At 39.2% G+C, this 22,703-nt stretch overlaps 1 protein-coding gene across 4 annotated transcripts in view; it reads right to left on the reverse strand.

The window, feature by feature from the left end:
• LOC136778912 (UNC93-like protein) overlaps positions 1-20,081 on the reverse strand; it is a 35,341-nt gene extending 15,260 nt beyond the window's left edge. Inside the window, exons 1-2 of one of the 4 annotated variants that reach the window (XM_066736089.1) lie at positions 19,954-20,081; positions 2,342-3,072 (exon numbers count right to left, since the gene is read on the reverse strand). In XM_066736089.1, the coding sequence (XP_066592186.1) occupies positions 2,342-3,056 (715 nt within the window). In that variant the 5' untranslated portion in view covers positions 3,057-3,072; positions 19,954-20,081. Of the gene's footprint in view, positions 1-2,341; positions 3,073-13,275; positions 13,387-15,368; positions 15,769-16,706; positions 16,904-19,953 lie in introns of those variants that run through there. The other 3 variants (XM_066736088.1, XM_066736087.1, XM_066736090.1) reach the window with 3 other exon arrangements.
• Positions 20,082-22,703: the final 2,622 nt, after the last annotated feature.

The raw sequence follows: 22,703 nt of genomic DNA on the forward strand, positions 1-22,703 counted from the left end.
CAAATAGAGAAGGATTGTTAAAACAGTCCTGCGAAAAAAATTGTATCTTTTATAATTATACGAAAAAAGTGAGTTCCTATATATACGTTCATTCTATTTGGTCCGCCTTCAGTGGTACAACTTGTATACACCAAGACTAGGTTAAACAATTATTAAACGATAAACAGATATTCGTCGCTCGATAAAAACAAAGCCGAATTTTTCCTTCTAGAAAAAGTGAATGCGTTCAGAATTAAATGAGTTGCCGGTGCGCGCAAAACTTATCGACATTCCGGAATTGATGTCAGTTTATGTCAGAGAATACTTTCACCGTGGCGCGGGGTGTAACATTATATCTTTCTTTGCCTAATTAAGTTTCCAAGAAATCCAACGAAATCTTTCATTATCCCATAATTTCGCCCAATTATCCGATCGGATTACGGAAGATGAAACTAATGTTAGAAATCACGTTCAATAAATTTTCTTTGTAAAGATGGATCGCGCAGAGCTCGAGGCATATTATGTAAATAAGGCTTTGATTTATGAATTAAGTAATCACGAGTTTAATGAGTACAGAAAGATGCTATTAATAATAAAACTGTGCAGACGCACGACGAGCGTTCCGCATTGACTTTATATATGTATTTCCGTGAGGCATTCTTTGGACAGAGTGGGGCTTCTGTGTAACTTTCGCTCGGCCGTGGCAGTCGCGCCGACGCGGATAGCCGTTCATTCATCGTTATCATCGACGTTCGTGCTGACCTCTTCAAGGACTCAAAACACTCTTGACCTTTGCGGTCGACTTTGCCAAGCTGCATCCACAACTCCATTTCCCAAACGTAACGTTTTATTTCACTGCGAAATCAATGATTATATACCCAATAAAACTATACCCAATCTCGTTTAATGCAAAACTTTCCAAAGCGAGAAGAATCCACTCCTTCGATTGACAAGTATAATATTTTTTCTACAACAAAAAAAAGAGCCCGACTGCGAGAAACGTTAAGAAGAGAAAAGTGCGTAAATTACAAGATAATCTTGGAATCGAATTTTCGAGAATATTCTTTAGAAAGTTGGAGTAAAAGTCACAATTATGTAATTAAGGGGAATTATTGTTAGCGAGATACTGAAATTGAATGTGGTCATAGTAAAAGTATATGGCTTATCAGGATTCGTTGGATCGTCGAGCCTGTATAGTCAGCGCGATACGAAAAATACGGAAATAAAGGAAAGTAAATGTGTAAAGAGTGTGTAGGGCACGGATAATGGACAATGATAGTTTGTACAACATGTGTTATTATAAACAGGTAGAGGGAACGAGCACGAGGTGGTACGGAAACCGACTATCACGAGTTTATACCGGATAAATCTCGTTTCTTCCCACGTGTGAGCTAAGTTTTGTCTCTTTTCAGTTAATGTGCTACTCTCTCTCTCTCTCTCTCCTCTCTTCTCTCTCCCTCTTCGCATAGTACCTCCGAGGACTGAAGAGCTGCGCGCGCACTCTGCCAGTCCTGCGTGGAATCACCGTTTCTACGCTCGCTCAGTGAAAACTACCAGCTATTGCTCGAACCGCCCGACCAATCCTACACCTCTATCCCTGTACCATCACTGATCTGCCACTTCCCTGCGCACTATCCTTTTCTCCGCTTCCAACAACTCTTCTTTTTCCTTGTACAATTAATTCCACTCTATATTCAATATTTAAACTAATATAGGAACTCCTAATCATTCCCTTTGATCGATCAACTTCATGATCAATCATACTTTGTTTTCTTTCGAACAACTTTGTGTACATAGTAATTCACCAACGTAAACTTTACATCTTAATTTCTCATAACTAACTCATTTTAGAATATAACGAACTCTGTAAATTATGCAAAATAATGATCCAATTAAATTTATAAATCTGTCCAGAGTGTTTATTTTAAGAAGCAAATGTTTTTGAAAATATGTGTCTAAAATATTTCATATCATGATAGTAGCTACAAGTATTTTTTAATACCACGATAAGAATCTTGAACGATACGATGGAATAAGGTAGTTGTCTGACTAAATACATATACTTATCACTAAGGTTGCAGTTGCGCTTGAATAATAAAGCTCATGTTATTTTTCGTCTTGCTACCACAATCTCTCGTGTATAATCCGTTCGGCCTCGAAAATAACTGACGTATACTATACATATATATATATTCAACAGAGATTTTACTGCCGGTTTTATCTCGGATGAATAGGTTACCGCTTCCGGTACCATTCTCGGAGCTTAAATATTGTCAATAAGCATAATTACGAAGTTGTTTGGAAAATTGGTGAAAGGATAAAGTATAGGAAGTAGAGGAGAGAAAGTATGACAAAAACTCACCGAGGGACGAGATGAGGTTTCCCCACAATTCGGCGGTCTGCCAGGCAAGGAAGAAGAACCCGAAGAACCTGACGACGATGGCGTCAACGGGTTGGTCGGTGAGCTTAGCGTAGACACCACCGACTTGGGTGAGATAAGTGGCCTTGGCGGCCCACATTGGGGCAGCACCGAGACCAAGGAGAACACCGGCTGGTACCAGCGTGTAAAACCTGGGATAGAACTGACTGCCGATGTACGGCGCGTAGCACAACATCGACAAGCATAGAGTCCACTTGACGGTGAGCCTTTTTATTAGGAAAGTAGGCACGAAGATGCAAGACAGCACCAGTGCTGCATAGATGGCTGACAGTGAAACAGTCCCAAGGCCATCGCTGGCATTTATCGACGACTGTAGGTTCGCTGTACCTTGGAACGCCGTAAATTGGACCATAAAAGCCACCGAGACCGTTCCTATATTCTTCAGGATCCTCCATTTTTCGCTACGCGATAATTTGAACTTTCGAGACTGCGTGTCGTCCTCGGCTACCGGAAGCTGGGGTGGTTTTTGGGGCTCCGGAGGGATTCCGTCGTTTCCGTCATCCTTGAAGCCTTCGTTCCTGTAGCCAACCCCGCTCACCGTCACCGTATAAACTTGCGCGTCATCCCCGTCACCACCTCCACCCCCGCCTCCTCCTCCGACAGGGCTTCTACCTCCGTCGTTCTGCGATGCCACCATTCTACGTGTCGACTACCTGAAATGTAAAATAAATTTTCAAAATTCTACTAATTTTTATAAAATATACATGTATATATAGATTTATTTGTAAAAAAAAACGACTCTCTGCAGTTTTCACAACTCGCGGAGCACCTTTCTGTGCGTATCGATAAAACTTTCCACGTGTATGTCGAACAATGACAACTCACTGGGGGACCGTCGCACTTATTAAAATAACATTCGCGATCGTGACAATCGGCTCGTCTTTGAGTTACCGTTCTTTCGTCACCGATTCGTCTCGCATAAACTCACCTTGTTATTCGAGCTCATAAGCGTCAAGACCATTTGCTCCACGTGCATTCGAAAATCCCGAGAAGTAATTATATGAAATTAAATCTTTGTCTAGAAAATATCTATTGCTTCTCTTCCTTGCGATTTTTTCTCATTCTCAGCGTCAACTATGCGATAATACATATTTTTTCGTTGTTTCGAATGTGCGATACATTTCTCGCGATGAGGTGAGCCTGATTAATATTTATGCGATGGAAACGTTGATAAATTTAGGCGTGAATTATTGCTAGGATTCGCGAGGAGAGTGGATTTTTGTTAAAAAAAAAAAGAGGTAAAAAATATAGACGGATAAATTTTTTAAGGAATCTGAATTTAGCGAATTTCGCAGTCGAGTTTGGAAGAGTCGATCCTCGCTAGGAGAATAAGAAACTGCAACCTTTGAGGAGAACGGCAAGGCTGCGCAATCGTTGAGGCGAGAGCTACGCGAATGTTCTACGCGAATGCTCTACGCGCAAGTATGCAAAGCCGGAGCGAAAATATTAATTAGCCGTCCCATCAATCAACCGAATGTCGTATAACCGAGACGACCTTTCTTAATTGATCCAGAAAAAGCATGGAATTTACAGATTTTTACAACCCAGCATTCTCCAAATTGCATGCATTAATTGCAGAGGACATTTGCAAAAAGTGTCTCGTTTTGGATATGCCATAATCGGTGTGAAATTTATTACGGTATAAGCATAAAAAAGTCAATTTATCTCTGCATGCGATGAGTCAACCGCTCCCTGGTAGGACCACGTGGCATCCTTTATTTATGAGTTATATTTTATGTGTACGTGCTTTAATGCATAATGCTGCGATGTATAATCAGCCACTTCTCGTCTGCTTTTTCAATCAAAATGCATATTGCTGCAGAATGGTTTAATCGTTTTTGCGGTAAAAATAAAACCTTTCTTAAGTAGAATGGAATTAAAATATTAATAGTTTTTTCGAAGGTATATATTAATTATGTAATATCCATTGATAGTTTTGTTTTTGCCGATTTGCAGTTACTATTATTTTTATCATGGCAGAAAAAGTGATATACAGTCTCGATAGTCGCACCGTGTTTTTCGTACAGGTTGAGTTATATATAAGATAGTAGATACGAGTCACTCGAGACCTGCATGTAAAATATTAAAAAGGAATAAATCGTACGAGATGGATAAAAGTCTGTTATTTAGTCATTACACAAAATTATAAAGGAAAATAGAGTCGAATAATTAGAAATAATTATTATTATAAAATTATATATATACACGATCTTGCACTATTTATAGATAACAATGTGTATAAGTAAAAATAAATTTTCCCATAGAAGTCTGTGATGCAAAGTCTAAAGTGGAATTAAGGGAGTTCGTTGGTCGTGTGTCGGTAAAAGCCGGTTTTAATCGGTTAGATCCGAAAATCGTTTGACCGATACTTATCTGCAACGGCACGTCGTTTACGGTGTTGTTCCTCCTTCATCACGAGTCAATGAAATTTTTGCCGTTGACCTTAAATTATTGATACACATGCTGACTGGACGTGTTGCGCAACGTACCCTTGAAAATCTCTGGCTAATATTGCTGAAAATCTGTGATTTCTCAAAATCGCTAAAGGCAAAGGTAAACGACTTGATAAACCGAAAGAAACAATCAGTTTACGATCGTAAATTATATACATATATATATATATATATGTATATATACCGACGAATGACGCACTCTTGCTACTCCTGACCTTACATATATCTCTCTTTCTCTCTCGCACTTTAAAGACTTTATATATAAATTAACGAAAAAAATAAACTAGCAATTCGCGTGATTCCTAAAAGAAGTTGAACATTGGGCAATCTACCCTTGAATGGCCGATGTCGTGAAGCTGATCGTAACACGAGTAGAAAAGGAAAAGGACGGTAGCAGTCTATATTTTACGACTAGAAATCCTGAGAAATTCCTATAATTTTATGAGCTTCGATTGATTATTCATAGAGCCGCAAGCGTTCCTTAATGTAAAGCTAAATATTTCCTAGAAATGAAAAACGATGAATTGGCAAATGGGCAAATTTAATTGGTTATTATTAATCCTATATATATTTATGCAAATATTGAAAGTATCTCTCTGGGATAGCAAAAGTTTTTCCTTGTAGGAGCGAGGATAGAGAGAGAGAGAGAGAGAGAGAGAGAGAGAGAGAGAGATATGGGAGGGAGGAAATTCTGTATAGAGATAAAGCAGGTATATACGTGTAGGTAGTCGCGAATCGAACTATAAAATTATGCGGGCGTCCTTGCCGATAGCCTTAACGCCGTGTATTGCACCGGTCTCAACGAGCCAGTCATTCCCGTCTTCCTACCAACGGAGAGTATGAGTATCCATCTATAAATTCACTATGCTTATGCACAGATCATAAATCAAAATGTCAATAACGAGTTTTTCCTTTCATTTGGATTCTACCAACGCTCCTCGGGTTCGTTCGCCTGCACCTATTATTTTCTTTCCCTCGTCGATCATTTTCCCGCTACATTTCCTCCATTTTCAAATCCTTGCCACATTTTCTCCGTGACGAAATCTCATATACATTTTGTTTTCCCGAACATTTTCCAAAATTCGCAACTACTTTACAGTATTGAGCTCTGTATAATAGAGCTGGACGAAAACTAAGAAAAATTCAATCTGTACATAATTTTCCTTCGGAACGAGATAATTGAATTTTACGCTTTGAAACTGCGTGCAATTGTTTTTACGAAGCTCGCTTCTTCTCGGAAATATATTGTATTTGTACGTGTATGGTTTCTGTCAGAAAAGGAATCATATAGCTAGTATATATTCTCTCTAAGGATTAATTTCACGGTCCGTTGGATTCGTGTACATCATCGAACTGAGACCATCGTCGGAAGAAAATATAATGATCGGAAATGACATATTTATTCGTGGAAAAAAATAATTACTCAATAAAGCTCCTTGTCCCTGGGGAGTTATCTTTGAATCTAGAGTAGTTGAGTGCGTGGATGCGAGAGAAAGAGAGAGAGAGAAAAGGGATCCTACTAATTACATGCAGGATCACTCTGCAGTACTCTGTAAAAATTTCTGTGCGCTTCGTTGGCGGAACTGGTTGCATAAGAGAATTGCACAACGGTTAATAGCAGATTTAAGAAGTTTCATGGTATATACGTATCATTTGTGGTGGCATGTGGATCGTTCCTGTACATATGTATGCATCTCAAGAGATTTCCAGAAGCTTCGTAGTATCTCTGCGATATAATTTAGTCGATGTTACTCGAGAGATTGACGACGCTGCAGGGTGAAAATTTGATGGAATCTCGCTCTTACCAGTTTCGACGAGAGTTGATGCAACTCGAACAGGATAACAGTGAAAGAAACTAGAAAGAACCGCATGGGAGTAACAAGAGTAATAAAGCAGTGCAGCTGCAAGTATAAATTGCACCAATCTACATTATTCATTAATAAATCAGCTATATCACGTGGATGTTATCGGCTATGATCCGTGTCTCAGACCATAATCACAATAATAGTAATGGCTCCGGAGAAATTGAATGTGAAAATGCTCGTCTTGGTCTTTTTTTGCTCTAAACTTGTCGAGTACCGATCGCTCTAATCGATGCAAATTCGTGACCGTCGGCACGTTTGCACTCTGATAATTTCTTTGAATTAATCACTCGAGTATTCCGCCAACAGCGTTGCACCGTTATTCGAATTCCTTTCTCTCTCTCTCGACTCGATTAGGACAGTTATAATTAACACTCTCGTTCCTTTCTTCCTCTTTCGGATAATTCACCAGTTTGCTCACACTGATAGAAAAATCTTTTCATTCTAATAGTCGCAAAAAATCTTGTTTCTTTTAATAAATTACTGATCAAATCGAATAAAAATTATTATAACGATAATACTTAATTTTAATCTATTTCATTAAATTTCATCAGTACTAAATAAATAATTACTTTTAAATCAAATCATTTTTGTATCGTTGTATCAGAGATGGAATTGGAGTAAAATCTAGAAGCGTCATGTAACTCTGTATTTTCTGAATGGAAAATGAGAGTTTCTTGGTTTTTTTAAAAGCTGTGAAAGTGTAAGGGGGGAGGAAAAAAGCGAGCATCGCGAAGAAAGATGAGCCAGCAGCATAACAATGGGCGATTTCACCCTGTTTTCCGAAATTTCCTTGATGGAATTCTGCGAGGCACGTACGGCGAGGGCGTTTGTAAATTCGTTTGTCGTCGATGTAATCGATGTGAGTGCGTGATCGAGCGTGCTGCGCCGTGACACGTGTCGCGCCGTGCATCATAATTAAACGTTGCTCGACTATACACGACGACCACTCCCATCTCAAACTATCTCTACTATACTCTCCCTTCCAACCCGCAACTTACCTCACTATACTTATCTATTTCGATCCGCAGGTCTTCCTATTCTCGTATACCTTACTCCTTTTTTTATGTCTCGGTCAATCGCTTCGAGATTATCGATTATATTCTCTCTGCTCTTTGTCCATCATTCCCTTACTAACCTTGAATTCGTTCAGGTACCATCAAACACTCGTCGTGCAACAATTATAATAAATTAGTCATAACCGTAATTAGTCATTCAAATCAACCGAGCATTCTCTTGTGTATACGTATATTAGTATAGTGGGACAACGATGCTCACGTAAATATTATTCATTTGTGACTCTACATTCCTATACTCCATGTGTGTAAAGGAATTAAATATCCAATTTTTAATACACCCCGCTCGTCCCAAAAAAAAACTATTAAATCATCATCATAGTTAAGATTTTCACCTGATTACAGCAGGCTTTTCAGACTCTTTGTAAACAAGAGTATGCACTGGAGGCAATTCTAATATAATTAAAAGCTAATGTGTGGGCTCGCCACGTATATATTTGTTAGCCTTTTGCCCTTGGGAGAGTAGGGTGGAGTCTATTTTTAGCGATAATCACAATAGAGGATGTACGAAACTAGGGAGCTTTAGCATTGCGTGTGACCGATGAAATTTCCCATTAGTGTAATTTACGTCTTCTGTTTTTACATATCGGTTGTTTTGCTGCTTCACAATACGTAAAAGTGGTGACGAGTGGAAGAAGGAAAAGCGAGAAACACGAATAATTACGATGTGTTGCGTAACTAAAGCCACAGCTTATAGGTGCTTTGCAAGTTCATCCGTGCAAAACTCAAATCAATGAACCATCAATAAATTGAGGCTTGTAACGAATTTTTGGACGATATTCTATAGGATTTTTTTTTTCATGTTTTTAACGATCACGATGCATTAAGATTTTTTCAAAAGTCTCTCAAAACTCAACTTCGAAATATATTTATAGGATAACATTTTTTTTAATTCGATAACGTTTCGGTAGAGCAATTGAAGAAGTTGCTTGGAAAATTCTCTGCTATTAATAGAGAAAAATAAAGTCCAATTAAGTCTTCTGTAGTGGTTATATTATGATCCAAGAACTTCCGGTGAAGTACGGTCGAGGCATTAGAAATTTTTCGTAAGTCACTCAAAATTAATTTTCGAAATGATGGAATTAAAATTTGACAGTTAATAACACTACGATTGAATGATCGAAAGGTCACTCGGAAAATTCTCAGCAATCAACCGAGAAAGATAAAGGCGCACTACGTTTTCTAGCATGGCGGTGTATATCTACGATCGAAGAACTTCCGGGTCAAGAAAACTTATTGTATTTCAGAAAGAGAAAAAACAATGCTACGGTCAACACTTGATCACGATAGATTCTTTTTTCATATATAGAAAATAATTATACCGCATTTCTTCAAACTATTGCAATTTTCGCGAAATTTGTTCGTATAGTTCATTATTAATTGGCGATAAAAAAATAATTAAGAAATAACGAGAAGAATCACTGCGCAGAATCGTCTTAGGCTTGCGAAAGAATAAAGGAAAATATTTGTGCCAGAAGCGAATTGCGCGTGCGGTGTAGTTGCCATTAATTTTCAAATTGCATCATTATCCAATTATGTTTGAAAATTGTGTTTGCATCTAATATTAAGATGTGCATTAAAGGAGTAATTTGTGGTAGTTGATTTATACTTTGACGATCCGGTTAAAGGTAACGCGCGTACTGTACTATTATCACTTATGTACGCCACGGTAAAAGTGTACCAGGGGACTCCTTTTATCTTGTTTTTCCATCCCAACTTCGTTAATCGCTTTCCAGGAGTGGAAAGTTTTTCGTATAGAAATAGCTCGAAACCATATATACACAAGAATGTACGAAGGGAATCGATAAAATGGGTGCTACAGAAATGTGTAAATTTTGTTGGATAGAGAAAGAATAACCAAATTATATTAATGATTCGCGATGCTCCTCGTAAATTAATGACCCCATAGAAGCTAAATCGTTTATCTCGTGCATCGTTAGGAATCAGTTACGTCAACACTGCAGATTTTCATTAGGAAAATCTCGTGGGCGAGTTATTGCGTAATTCACGAGTGACGAATTACCCGATCGCATAGATATGTTTGTGACGCGAACGAATAATAGGCATGGAACGGAAAATCCGTGCAAATTATAGACTCGACGCGCCACTTTAAACAATACTAATTTAATTTCAAAGTAAATCAGCTTCCTTCCATGTGGTAGATACAGTTTCGGTATATTTCCTATTTTCTTTTGATTAGATTAAAAAATTGAGATGTGCGTTTTTAAGGTGCCTTACTGCGCAGGGTCATTAGAATCGTAGTTGCAGAGAATAATAGAGAACTCGTATCCTATAACTGTCGTCGTATTATTTCTATAAATGAAAAGCCAAATGTTTTGAGGGTCATTCGTCTAAAAATTTCTCGCGGTAATAATTGATTGAAAAACCAGAAATCTCCGCTAGCACCAGATCGCCAAGATCGCCTGGATCGGGCGAGGTTAACGGGATCTCTATTTAGGTGTCAAGTGACCCAACGATACAACGCGTTCACAATTATTGAATTGTATATAGTGAATGTAGATATATATATGTACACGCGGGAATTAATTCTTTTTTTCTCCAACCTGTCTCGTTTCCCAATCTGACTCAGCATTTCAATTGGCTCACAGAAACAATATATAGCAAGAAACATAAACATGTATGATGTTTTTTCGCAATTATTCAGGCGGGCATGTAAGAGAAACAAACGAGATCTGCTGAAAATGGATTTTAAGCGAATTGTCAATTTGTACGTCAGAAATTCCAAGGATAAATTTCGAAAGTTCAGAGTGCAGCATCGTTCGAGGGTAATTTACCGAAATTGATTTCGACCTGCGAAGGAGTGTCATCCATCCTTGATGAAGGTAGAATTGGGACAAATCTAGGCCACGAGATACACACAAGCCTTGATAAAGCAGTTTTGTATTTATGGAAGTTTAAAAAAAAGGAAACAAAGGAAAATTTTCTTGGCACCTGTCGAATTTCCATTGTATATTTTTTTACAATTTCCTCCAGATGACAGGTAAAAGGGTGTATTTTTGTCAGACGAGGTCCTTGACTGTCAAGCGTTAAAAGACCACAAGGTAAACGAGTCTTAACAGAAATAGTTTATATTCGTGGAAGTTTAGAAAAAAGGAAACAAAGCAAAATTTTCTTGTCGCCTGTCGAGTTTCCATCGTGTAATTTGTGTGATTTCCCAAACGTCAGGCAAAAAACTGTAGTTTTGTTGGATGAGGTACTTGACTGTCAAGCTTTAAAAATATTTTAAATTTAATTATACTATGGCGAAAAAAGGATGACAATAAGTATTGGATATTATTTCAGATTGTTGTATCAGCTGGGTTTAAATCCTGTTGATTCAATCGAATGGGAAGCAGATATACTCTGCGTATTCTCGCGGTTACTCGATCCCCCGTCAATTGTCTCCCTTGAATTCTTCCGTTAAAAGGATAGGACATAATGTACATAAATGATTGCACTTCTCGAGGAAGCACAACCAGCTGAAACAGGTTTCGTGTAGAGGCAGATTGGCGAAAAAGGTAAAAAGGAGGGATTGGGCATAAAATCTGCGAATTGAATATCTCGTTGGAATGGTCTTACGTCAAACCGGTGCCATTAACCCTTCTATTTAGTATTTCGCAATATTGTAACAAGAGCCGACCATATATTCTATTGAAATTCAACGGCTCGCAATTATGGCTCCTTTTGTGTGCGAGAAATAATATTAATCAAGTACAAGGGAATCGTTTGAAATGGAATAATCGGACCTTGGCTTATTTTAGAAAAACAGCCAGGTAACATAGCGCCGTTACGGTATTAATGGTATTATCCAGCAGATAACATCGTGAGTAATTTTGTAACAGGTAATAAATTACTATAATACCACATTTATCATGCATAGTACCGTTGCTTATTAATCCTCCTCTTTTCTTCTCTAAATTTATCATATTGAACGACTTTTTCACACATCTTCGTCTATACCTCGATCCTTATTTCAAGGTCCGTTTATCATTCGTGAAATCGAGACTCTTATAAACATTCGTCGATCGTTATGCTTATTAAGTGTAATGGGATTAAAACTGTGGACGGTACTTTAGATAAAAAGCTTAGGATAATGCCATAATCTGATTTGGAAATTTGTTGCTAGTTTGATGAAAGTATTCCAATTAAAAGATTTCCACGATATTCTATTTCGGAGCATCTGATGAGTCGTGAAAAACAGTTTTTTTTTTTGTAGTTGATCGAAATTTTCATTAACTTAATGAGTTTTCTCGTCGACCATACTATAGAATAGCGCCGTTGGTAAAACTATATATAGCTATATAGCGTAGAGCCTATACGTGCTACGATTATCAACACACGCATATAGATCGACTCAGCTTCGTTGGCGCATTTCATTCCGCTTATCAAATTAGACCAAGTTTCAACTCGAGAGATAAAGGAAAAGAGGAAGTATACTCATCGCGCCGCTTTCTCAGAAAAAAGAAAACCCTGAATGTTTATCTATGGGACTATGGAACAATCTTATTTAAATAAATCTTAGAATCCTCAATTGACAGGAAGTATTACATTTTACTGTATCAAAACCAAAAATAATATATAAATTCTGTAAAATTATTAGACTCGAGAGCGATTAATCTGACATGCGAGTGAGTATAAATTTCGGCATATTTTGCACGTATTTATGTAAAGCAAATACTTTCTCCGCTGCGAATTAACATATTTTTGCTAAAATTTCTATCCGATCGAATAATAAATCTATTTTTTCAGTTCTTCGCGAAGGAAGATTACTGCAGAGTTACACTATATCTTTCTTCTCAGCAATTTATCAATCGATTTTATTCGATGCCGGTGTAATATTACAGAAAATGCTTGGACTCGTATACGAGAGTATTATGCCTACGTTTCTCGTGTTATTAATATGTAAACACATTCGCCCCTTACTTCGATAATATATTGGCGCTTACGCATCACGCGTGTACAGTATACAATATATATATATATACATATAGTATATATACCAAGTATTATACATATACACAAAGATAAAATAATTCGTCGAAACTCTCTCGCTGTCCAAACGTTGATTCTTTGGCACAGAGAATCCATTTGAAATTTGTGAATTTAGTTGCGAGGATCGTGTGCCTCGTGCATGTACGCTATATAGTGCCACCTGCGCCCATATATCGCTGATTTAGAAAGTTTCTTCACCCAACGATCATAACTCTCTCAGTTTCAAGCATTTCGTAAGGAATCTGGTGGGAAGGTACGTCATCGCGTTTACGCAGGTCATGTTAAAAAGTTTCGGACGTTGCGGTGCAACGACCGCTCCCCCTCTTTCTTCGCCTATACAGCCACCCCGTCGATTATTCGATAATGGAAATTGACGCAACAATCGAATCGTGCGACACAATCTGGCTAGAAGTACGCGGCTCGATTGTCAACTCTGCGAAACACGTAACGTCTCGTCGCGACGATCCTCTTACCACTCTCTTGCAACACTGGGTCATTCGTATGATTGGCGGATGACACTCGAATCTACCGGATTTCTTCCTCGCGAATCCCGTAACTTTTGCAAAAGTCACTCGTTCAATGTTAAACGACTTGTCGAAAATTTGCTCATTACACACTGATTGCGGATGCTCGACTGGTTTTTATAATAGTGCACCACCGGCAACGACTCTCAATGTGTAATCAAATTACATCATCATTTTTTCGAGCATAAAACCCGGAAGTAATACGTGCTTCGCGTGGATAATAATAAAAGACAATGCGATATTTTTTTAATAATCTTTTTTCCATTTTCAATTGACGAATGAAAGTGAACGGAAGGCAAAAGGGAGGGTGGTGGAAGAAAATTGTCGCGTGACGATCCAGTGGATTTTCTGCCGTTTATCCGTTGGCTAAGAAAAAGAGGAGACAATGTAAAGAGTATATTGCAATACTTTTTAAGATAGCGAAGTCGCTGCTGCATATCGCGTGGTTGGTTCGGCCGAGGTGTTTTAAACGAGCGCAATTACATATATCAGAGGAAAAGAAAGGAAAGCCATTATTCAGTGTCAGGAAACGTTTTGAGTGAATGGCAAGTTGAAAAATCTGAACATTGGTAATCGCGCGGTACGTGTTCACTGGAAAACAGGAAGAATGCACGTACGATAGTCGCACGTGCGCATACTCCTGTGTACCCCCCGAAGCTAGAAATTCTAATTCCGCGTGATACCCCTCCGCGCATTACCGAATCATTAGGCGCTCTCGTAATTTTGCGCACCTTCCCCCCCCCCCCCCCCCCCTCTCTCGTTACATCATATCGCAACAGCAGCCGCGCATTAAATCTCCTTCGAGATTACAGGAAATAAATAAATTTCTGGACGAACCACTTCGCTTAAACTTGATATAAACTTCTCTTAACTATATTTTTATTTAACAAAATCCATGCAGTTCGATCGATCCTATATTATTAAACCGCACGAATCAATCGTTAAATTCCTCGTTGAATAATTCAGGTTGCGAAGCGTGAGACGAATCGATGAAAGAAAATTCATATAAATAATTGTGACGAAAATTTTTTGGGAGAGCTTTTATGTTTATAAAAGGGTGAAACTAGGTTAGGGGGGGGGGGGAAGTTTATACTTCATGAGTTCTCTTGCAATTACAAAACACTGATTGGCCGTCTAAGGCTGCAGATAAGCGAGCGAGATCGTACGCTATAGAATAATGGAATCAGTGGTGTGCTTAGTAGCATTAATGCGATAGCCAGCACACATACAGCTGATTTATACGTGAACGTACAGCAACAACTGCGAATGTCTCGACTGCGAGACTTTTAAGATCGCCTTGCGATATATGTTTATGGCTGGCTGCCCGAGAATCTGCGAATAACAATTAGAAATCTGGCACTTTTACAGGACCTACAATCATCTGCCCGGTGTATATTGGACCGATTTCCCAATAGGAATCCGAAACGTCGCAGCAACTACTCGGAATTTTCCTCTGTCGTTATAATCGAGTCTCGGTAATAAAACAAAACAATAGAATATTCCCCGTGCGAAAAGAGTAGTTTGATCGAGTAACCCGATCGATACAAGAAAGAAAAATCACTTGAACACAAAGCTGCAGCTGCACAGAGTGTGATAACAACTAGTGCATAGGATTCCAGTGAAATGTGTCACAACGGAATAGCCATATATTGATGAAAATCGACAGGGGGAATCGGAGTGGTAGAGAGTTGCTATTAACGCGATCGAAGTCTAAAACAAGTAAAGATTCGTAATATAGCTTCGTCCGCTAGCCTTACTCTACTCTACAAGTACGTTCAACCCTACGTATTATTTTTTAAACTCCCCCATATTATGTTACCTTCTCCACTGAACCGAGAGAATATAATGATTAAAAAAACACTAATTGTCAATATTGATTAGCAAACCCCAAGATCCGCAGACTTTTCTTCTTTATTATAAATACTGTTCGCGGAGAGATAAAATCGTGTCGAATGACGTCGGTCCAAGTAAAAACAGTGTTCGCTGGAGTAAGTGGAGAAGACCGAAGGATTACGTAGAAAAAGAAGGTTAAGCTTACTCACGTTTTAACGGATCGACGTATCGCCGTCGAGAGAAACTCGTCCGTTCTCGAGCCGGCCAGAGGCTGAGGGCCGTGTTTGCAGGTAAAGTTGTCAAAGTGCCGTATAGAGACGGATAGGTATTTTAAGGGGAAAAAGCACAAGTGGGTAAGGCATGCACGATTGACGCGACGCGAGGCACAGAAGCTTCTTTATTCTCGTTGAGATTCCTCGAGAGTCGAAATTAGACTAAAGTTTGTATATATATGTGTATATATAAGAAATACGACTAGATGTCTCTTGTAAATACGTTGGCCGGTGTAAACGAGCTATTGAGATTTACATCCGAACTGTTCGGGGGTTCGGAGACAACTGAACCTGCCACTCGCCGGACGGACTTTGGAATCGGTGAGCGGTTCTCGTTCGGTTCGCCGACTTGGGTTCGTCGTTTTCTCTGCGCGCGCCAAACGATACCTCTCCCTCTCCCTCTCCAATAGAACGCTCGCACACCTTTTCCCCGCCGACTTCGCCTTTGCCACCACCGACGACTTTGTTTGCACTTGCTCCAATCTTTCCTCCAAGCCCCAGCCCCCTCTCCCGTTTCGTACCTTTCCTTCCTCGACCTTCCGAACATCCAGCCACGACCTTGCTTCTTTTTCCCCTCGCCCATACAATTCCTCCTTTTCCACTCGTACGCACACCTCCTCCTCCTCATCGATCCTTCGTCCTTCCTATATATCTGTTGATTTATATATATATATATATATACGAAGGAGCTTTCCTCGATTGCCAGAAAGCGCGTGATTCACGTGACACGCGACTAAATCGCTCTAAAAACCTTAATTGGGTTTTTGCTTTAACCGATAATTGGCCCAATCGAGAATTGCTTATTTAGCTGTTACAAAACTGTAAATCTCACCGGTCAAATTGCTAGTCAAACGAGAACAGCCGTTTAGCAGTATTTTGCTGAACGATAAGACTATATACTGTTTGTTGTTTGCTTTTCAAAACATTTAGCGAGAAAATCGAGTGGTAACTTTTTATGCGAATAATCATAATCATAATGTTAATAGTAATATAAAGCATTGCTGAGAAAATTGGTCATAGATTAAAATATTTTTTACAGAGTGTATCCACTGAAATATATACTTGGTTCAAAAACTGACTTATAAATCTAATCAACAAATATATTACTTGAATCAACTAAAATTTAATTCATGAAATTAATTTCATAGTAATATCAAATAAATACTCATTAAACTCAAGTATACATTTCAATGAAAGTATTCCAAGCAATGCTTATATGAACCAAAAAAATGTTTTTCTTATATATAATGCATTAGAATAAAGATAAAATTCTACCGTTTGTAGATTTGCAAGAAATAAAAGATCCACGATTCACTGATAGATAATTCACTGATCGACGATGCGCAGCACCAATTTACGAACGTTTTAATAATGAGACGCTCGGTGATAGAAATTGAAGCGCAACGGGCACGTGGCTGCCCGCTGTAATTGATCACGGGACTTTGCAGTGTTTCCCTCCCAGTGCAGCACTGATCGCGTTTACGCCGAGACTCGGAGAGTCCTGTGACGAGCGACGGTATATACTTGAGTATTCAGTGGCGCGTGACGTCAAAGATACGAAAGACGGCACTAGTCGAGCGACAGGAGGCTTCCCCCACCCCCTCGTCACGGAGAGATGCGCTCTTTCCGAAACTGCCGAAAACCGGAAGTCGCCGACCCACTAATCGGATTCCACGAAAAATCTAGCTAGTTATCGTAGAATAGACTCCTCCCTCGCTTCTATGTCAACCAAAGAAAAGAAACAAATTCATTTAACATAATTATTCGTGAAGAGGACGCTCATTCAAGGATCGTCGAATAATGAGAAAATTTGTGCGTGGAAGTTTTCAAATCTGACGGGAGAAGGACGAGTAAAAGCATTATAGTGAATAAAGCGTGAAAGCGGATCCTTTCGATATTTCTGAACCAGTCGCGAGTATCGTTTTTGTAAGTTACGGTGATTGCCTCTCGCTGCTGGTTCACCCACGAGGCATTCGCGTAAAGCGTGGGTCTTCTTACAATTACGCGAATGTATTAGTGAGACGCTAGAAGAGAAAGATATAAAGGGAGAGAGGGGGAGAAAGTTGGAGACTCGATGGAAAAGCAAGTTAAATTTTTCTACAATAATTGTATAATAAAGTTTTTTAGTATCTCCCATATGCACCGGGTTTCCCGAGTCTTCCACACAGTCAAAGAAGCATAATGCGTTACGTGGATGTAGGTATAATTCTATACGTGATGTGCTTACACCCGTTTAAACTGGATGGGATTTTACATAAGTTTTAGGCGCGACAGTTGTGGCTTACCAACTATAGTTATGATTTAACGTCACACCGTTTGTGATCTATACCATGTTCCTCGAGGTATATATCCTTCAAGATCCTAAATCTTCCAATTTCCCCATCAATTTTTTCAAATATTTTTCAATGGAGAGCAAGACGACTTTGCAATTATCGATACACGAGCACAAAATCGATTCTTTATCAATGGTGTAATTGTATTCTTTGTAAATTGACAGGTTTTTGCTGGCGAAGCTGAGAACGGATGACAATGACACTGCGTATCACGATAATGTATGATCGTGTATTGTCCAGCTTGTAGTTTGATGCTTCGTTCGATAACAGCAGTTCTTTCGTATTGCGTTGTCGACAGTGATTTTCTGGAAATTTCCCAACGTTACAATTGCTCGACTATACTTATTATAAAATTACACTAATTCGGAAAATTGAACGAGCGAGCGGTGTTCAGCCCAAAGACCCCTCATTTTCGGATTAACTTTTATTAACTCAATAATATTTCGATATGATCATCGCAAAGTTTCACGATCGATCGTGGCTATAACATCAGTGTTTTTAGTTTAATGTCGTTTCGCTTCGTGATATTGTTTAATATTTTTTTTTTTGGAGAAAGAGAATTTAGAAAGCTGGAATCTACAGCAATATGATGCAACGCGTGACAATCTTGTTTTCGTATAATCCCATGAGACGATGAGTTTACTTACGAAAGATAGGAATAAGCAAGGTTTAATGGAGGTGCAGTTGTTTGGGTACAGCTTATCTGAGGGAAGCTGTGACGACACGACAAGCATGCATCATACGTTGCGTTGTGTCACGTCACGCCTGGGGAGTCAACAACAAACCATAATCCTCCCACGAAGCCTTCTGATTCCAAAAGCAAACAAACCACCCGGCATGATGACTTTATTCTTTTATATTTGCAAATAAAATCCTTCGGTCGAGACAGTAACACAGCATTGACAATGCAGAAATTCTCCAGTGATTCACAATGAAACGTGTATCTGGGTGTAAATGATATACGAGTGATCCGCCACGTGTAGCGTACAAGGAGATTTTAAAGAGAAGAACGTGTTCTGTCAGTTCACCAAAACACCTGCGCAGACCGAATGATTTTTGGAAGGAGTAAAACAGCCAACCTTAGAATAATTTTCGATTTAGGCAAATTGATTAATGCTATACGAATTATTTTCTCAACTCACCTCTCATCATAACTGTACTTACATGCACCTTGACACCTTTTGAATGACTGGCAAATAATTTACACGACTTTACACGACTTTACACTATCGTCTCTTTTGGATAATACTTTGTTGCGTGGTTAATAAGGATACTCCTTGATATATTTACGATTATTAGTTTTGGAAGCAAAATGCTCTGACGTGAGTAGGATCAAAGCTCACGTGCCAGAAAATGAGACTCAGCTTTTTTTACAATGGGAATACAATGAGAATTGTGCGAATGTTTCAGCTCGAGGCAAGTGATTTCATTGTATCCCTCTGAAACAGCCAGACTTTGAATTACCACAATAACAATTATAATTCAATATCAACCTTCGTCTTGCAAGAACACAATATTACACTGAGTTGTTAAAATAGGAAAATGAAGGTTCGTATTGATCAGCTGGGATACAAGGTAGAGTCGAAAAGCTGTGTTAATTATAGCGAAGCGTGGCATAAATTTTTGGTGGTCTTATTGGTATAAAATTACAAAGAGAGAAATCGTGCGTCAGTGAATTAAGCCACTTTTGATAGCAGATGGGTAAGAAAGACGTCACACGAAAACATTATCATTGATGTGTAACCGTCTAAGAGAGAGAGAGAGAGAGAGAGAGAGAGAGATAGGAAGAGCAGAGGTAGAAGCGATGAGAAAATTTGGATATTTGTTCTGACATCAGAGTGATAAGCCTATTTTGTAGACATTTCAAAAAGAGGCAATCAGGCGTGACTGCAAATTTTGCGAGGAATTACTAACGCCTAATTAAGCTGTTTTTTTCAATTCCGTAAGAACAATAACGCGCCAATGACTGTTGACACTCAAAATCAATACAGGTACACGCATTAGGTAGCTGTAAAAATATTTGTCAAGGGTAAACATTGACGAAAAGTGGGGAATCCTCCGTCAACAGGTCGATCGTTGCACAAGTATCTCACGTGTGAAGAGAAAAGGAGCGTCGTATTTCAGCTTTCAAACATTTTTCCCTCTCCTTCTTTTATTGGACCATGAAGAGACGATGTTCGAGAACGTACCTTAGCAGTCTGGGGCAAGGAGACTTTTACGGGGGTGGCGATCAAGGCTTGTGCCTTGTGCAGGCTGCAACCGACGAGAATTCAGGCTCCGGCGGCGGAGATCTCGATGCAAGGTCGAACGTTAAGATGCTCCAATTTCAGGGACTGACTTTGATTTGTAACTGCGCGAATGTCGAGAAGGGGGAAACGTAAATGTAAACACTGCTTCAGGTTTGTATATTCAGCTCGTGTTAGGCCGTGAAGGACTCCTTCTCCTTATTAAGAGAATTATTACCGCTTGAAAAGCTCCGCGTAAACGAAAATACTGCTCGACGTGACACGCTCGAAATTTACATCCCAATCCTCGAGTTGCACGACTCGCTTCTCTCAACAATACAACGAAAATCACTTAAAAACTGAACCATTGCCATAGCTGCACTGAACAATTTCGATTTAACGAATCGAAGGATTTTTTTTTAAGGAAAAGCGCGAAAGCTTCTTTGAAAAGCACGAGTTTGGAACGCGCGGATTTATTATTGAAAATCAACGTTATTCAATATTGACAAAACTATCATATTATACTCGTAAAGTTCGAAGCACGTACAATCTTTGATTTGGTATTTCCAACACGCTCTAATCGCTCGTGTTTTCATTTACAGCCAATTTTCTTCTGTTTTTCATTGACAGTCAATCTTTTTCTATGCACGTAAAATTTGTAACTGCAGTCCACGTTGCGCCAGCCTTCAATGATATGGTTCAATGTCGCGGATTTTACTCACTGAAAGTATAATTATTGGCCTGCTGGCGCGAGAACTGTTTACACTGGCGTGACTAGTAGAGAGATTCGAGCTTTAAGCGTATTCTGCAAGTTAACCGTCGGTGATTTATTGCTCCGCAATCAGTTCGCTCTGACACACTTTGTATAAGAGCCCCTAAGCACACGCATAAACATCTACAAGATACGAAAAGACGATCGTTAAACATTGTCACGCTCACAATCAGCTTTAGCAAGCGCCGAGTCCTACTTATTATCTATATTTTCCATTTCATTCAGTTTTTTCAAAATCCAAGTTTTACGATTGGAAAATTGAAACTACTTTTATACGGCTAATTGTGATTGATCGATGGAACATTCGGAAGAAACGCGTGGCTGGTATTCGAAACGTACGAGCTGCTCTGTATATATTAAATTGGTTATTATTTGTGTTTCCAAAGTGATTTTTACTCCATTTATTTAATTTTTCTTGAAAACCTAAGTTTTACATTTGGAAAATTGAACTCACTTTTTAATGCCATTGATCTTGATTGACCGACGGAAAAGCACGTGGTTTTTGAGATAAAGAAAAGAGCTATTAGTCTACACATGGAACAAGTTAAATTTTATTAGTGTTTTGTTAAGTGAATTGGTTGAAAGAATGAAAAGAAGGGGGAGGGAGGAAAAAAGGTGTTTTGTGGTGTGAATCGAAGTTCTGGCAAGAGATGGTCACATATCTCGTTGACACCTAATCAAGCGGAAGACGGAGGATAAATATTTGTGGAAAGGCGAGTGGCATGGCCGACGCTTGGTGACATTTGTCAGCGTTCGCGCGAACATGATTATCAGCGAGCCGTTAACAGCTGCTAAGAGTTGACGGTGGCTCTCTGGTCTATCCGGCGCTACCGTAATGAATTGTCATCCTTTCCGCGCACAATAGGCACATAAATCACCCAGAGCTCTACCTCGGCTCACTTTGTACATCATATCACATCTCCATTCCCGATCACGTCTCAAAAATTTTCCTTTAATTACATTCGCGAAAAGCATCTTCTACTTTGCCTGCAGTCTTCGTCCGAAGAAACTCCTCTTCCTCCTCCTCTACCACACTTGTATAATTCCATCAGTTTTCTTTACATAACACTCCGAACAAAAACATTTTCCCAACAAACCGAATTTATTGAAACAATAATTTTCTCTGACGCTCCCAGTTTCAAGGTTCCGCAATTATAGTCCTGTCTCGTTTCGTTGCCAATAGGATGCTGCTGAGTAAGAAAAAAAGTTTTACAGCTGTTTTTTCTCGCTCGCTTGGAAATTTAATTATTTGCATTATAACTTTTGTGCAGGCGGAATGGAGTTATCAGAGTGAGGATCTTGCCGTCTCGTTGACATAATGACTGCTTGGCTCGGCTGATCTGCTGCACAAAAGGTTCTTCTCTGTACATTCGAATCTTCCAAGGGAACCAACCGCCTGGAATGAAGAACCACCTTATGGTGATGCGCGTTGATAAGCTAATTTCTCCAGAACGTTCCTTCGGCGTTTAATCCAATAAACCGGATTAATCCAATTATATAGCCTCTGACTGCAAGTACAGAAACTTGCATGACTCAGACTAGTTTTTCCTTCCTTTTTTCCAACATTCTCCTCTTTTTTTCATTAAACTGGAATAACCCACTCGTATATAAACAAACAGCGTCTATGTACTTTGTTGCGATGACCCATATTCCTCTGTCTCCATAACGTCAGAAGTTTCGGATTCTGGATCGGCGTAAAAAAAACACCCGAAGCTTCGAGAATGCACTTCCTATTTGGAGAGTCCGCGACGTTACGTAATTTTGATTTGGATCGGTGGCTGTTTCGCGCACGCGACGATGAAATGGTGAGCTCCATCATTCTCATTAACTTTGTTTGTATAATTTTTTTGTAATATCGTTCTGGAGCATAAACGGAAGTGTCCCGTGGTTCCGCCGTCGAGAGTCGGATAATATCGATGAGATGTGAAAATGGCAGAAGAAA

This window comes from Prorops nasuta, unplaced genomic scaffold (assembly GCF_024137725.1).
Source record: "Prorops nasuta isolate Cenicafe-Biocafe unplaced genomic scaffold, Cenicafe_Pnas_1.2 PNAS00015, whole genome shotgun sequence".
Classification (NCBI taxonomy): Eukaryota; Metazoa; Arthropoda; class Insecta; order Hymenoptera; family Bethylidae; genus Prorops; species Prorops nasuta.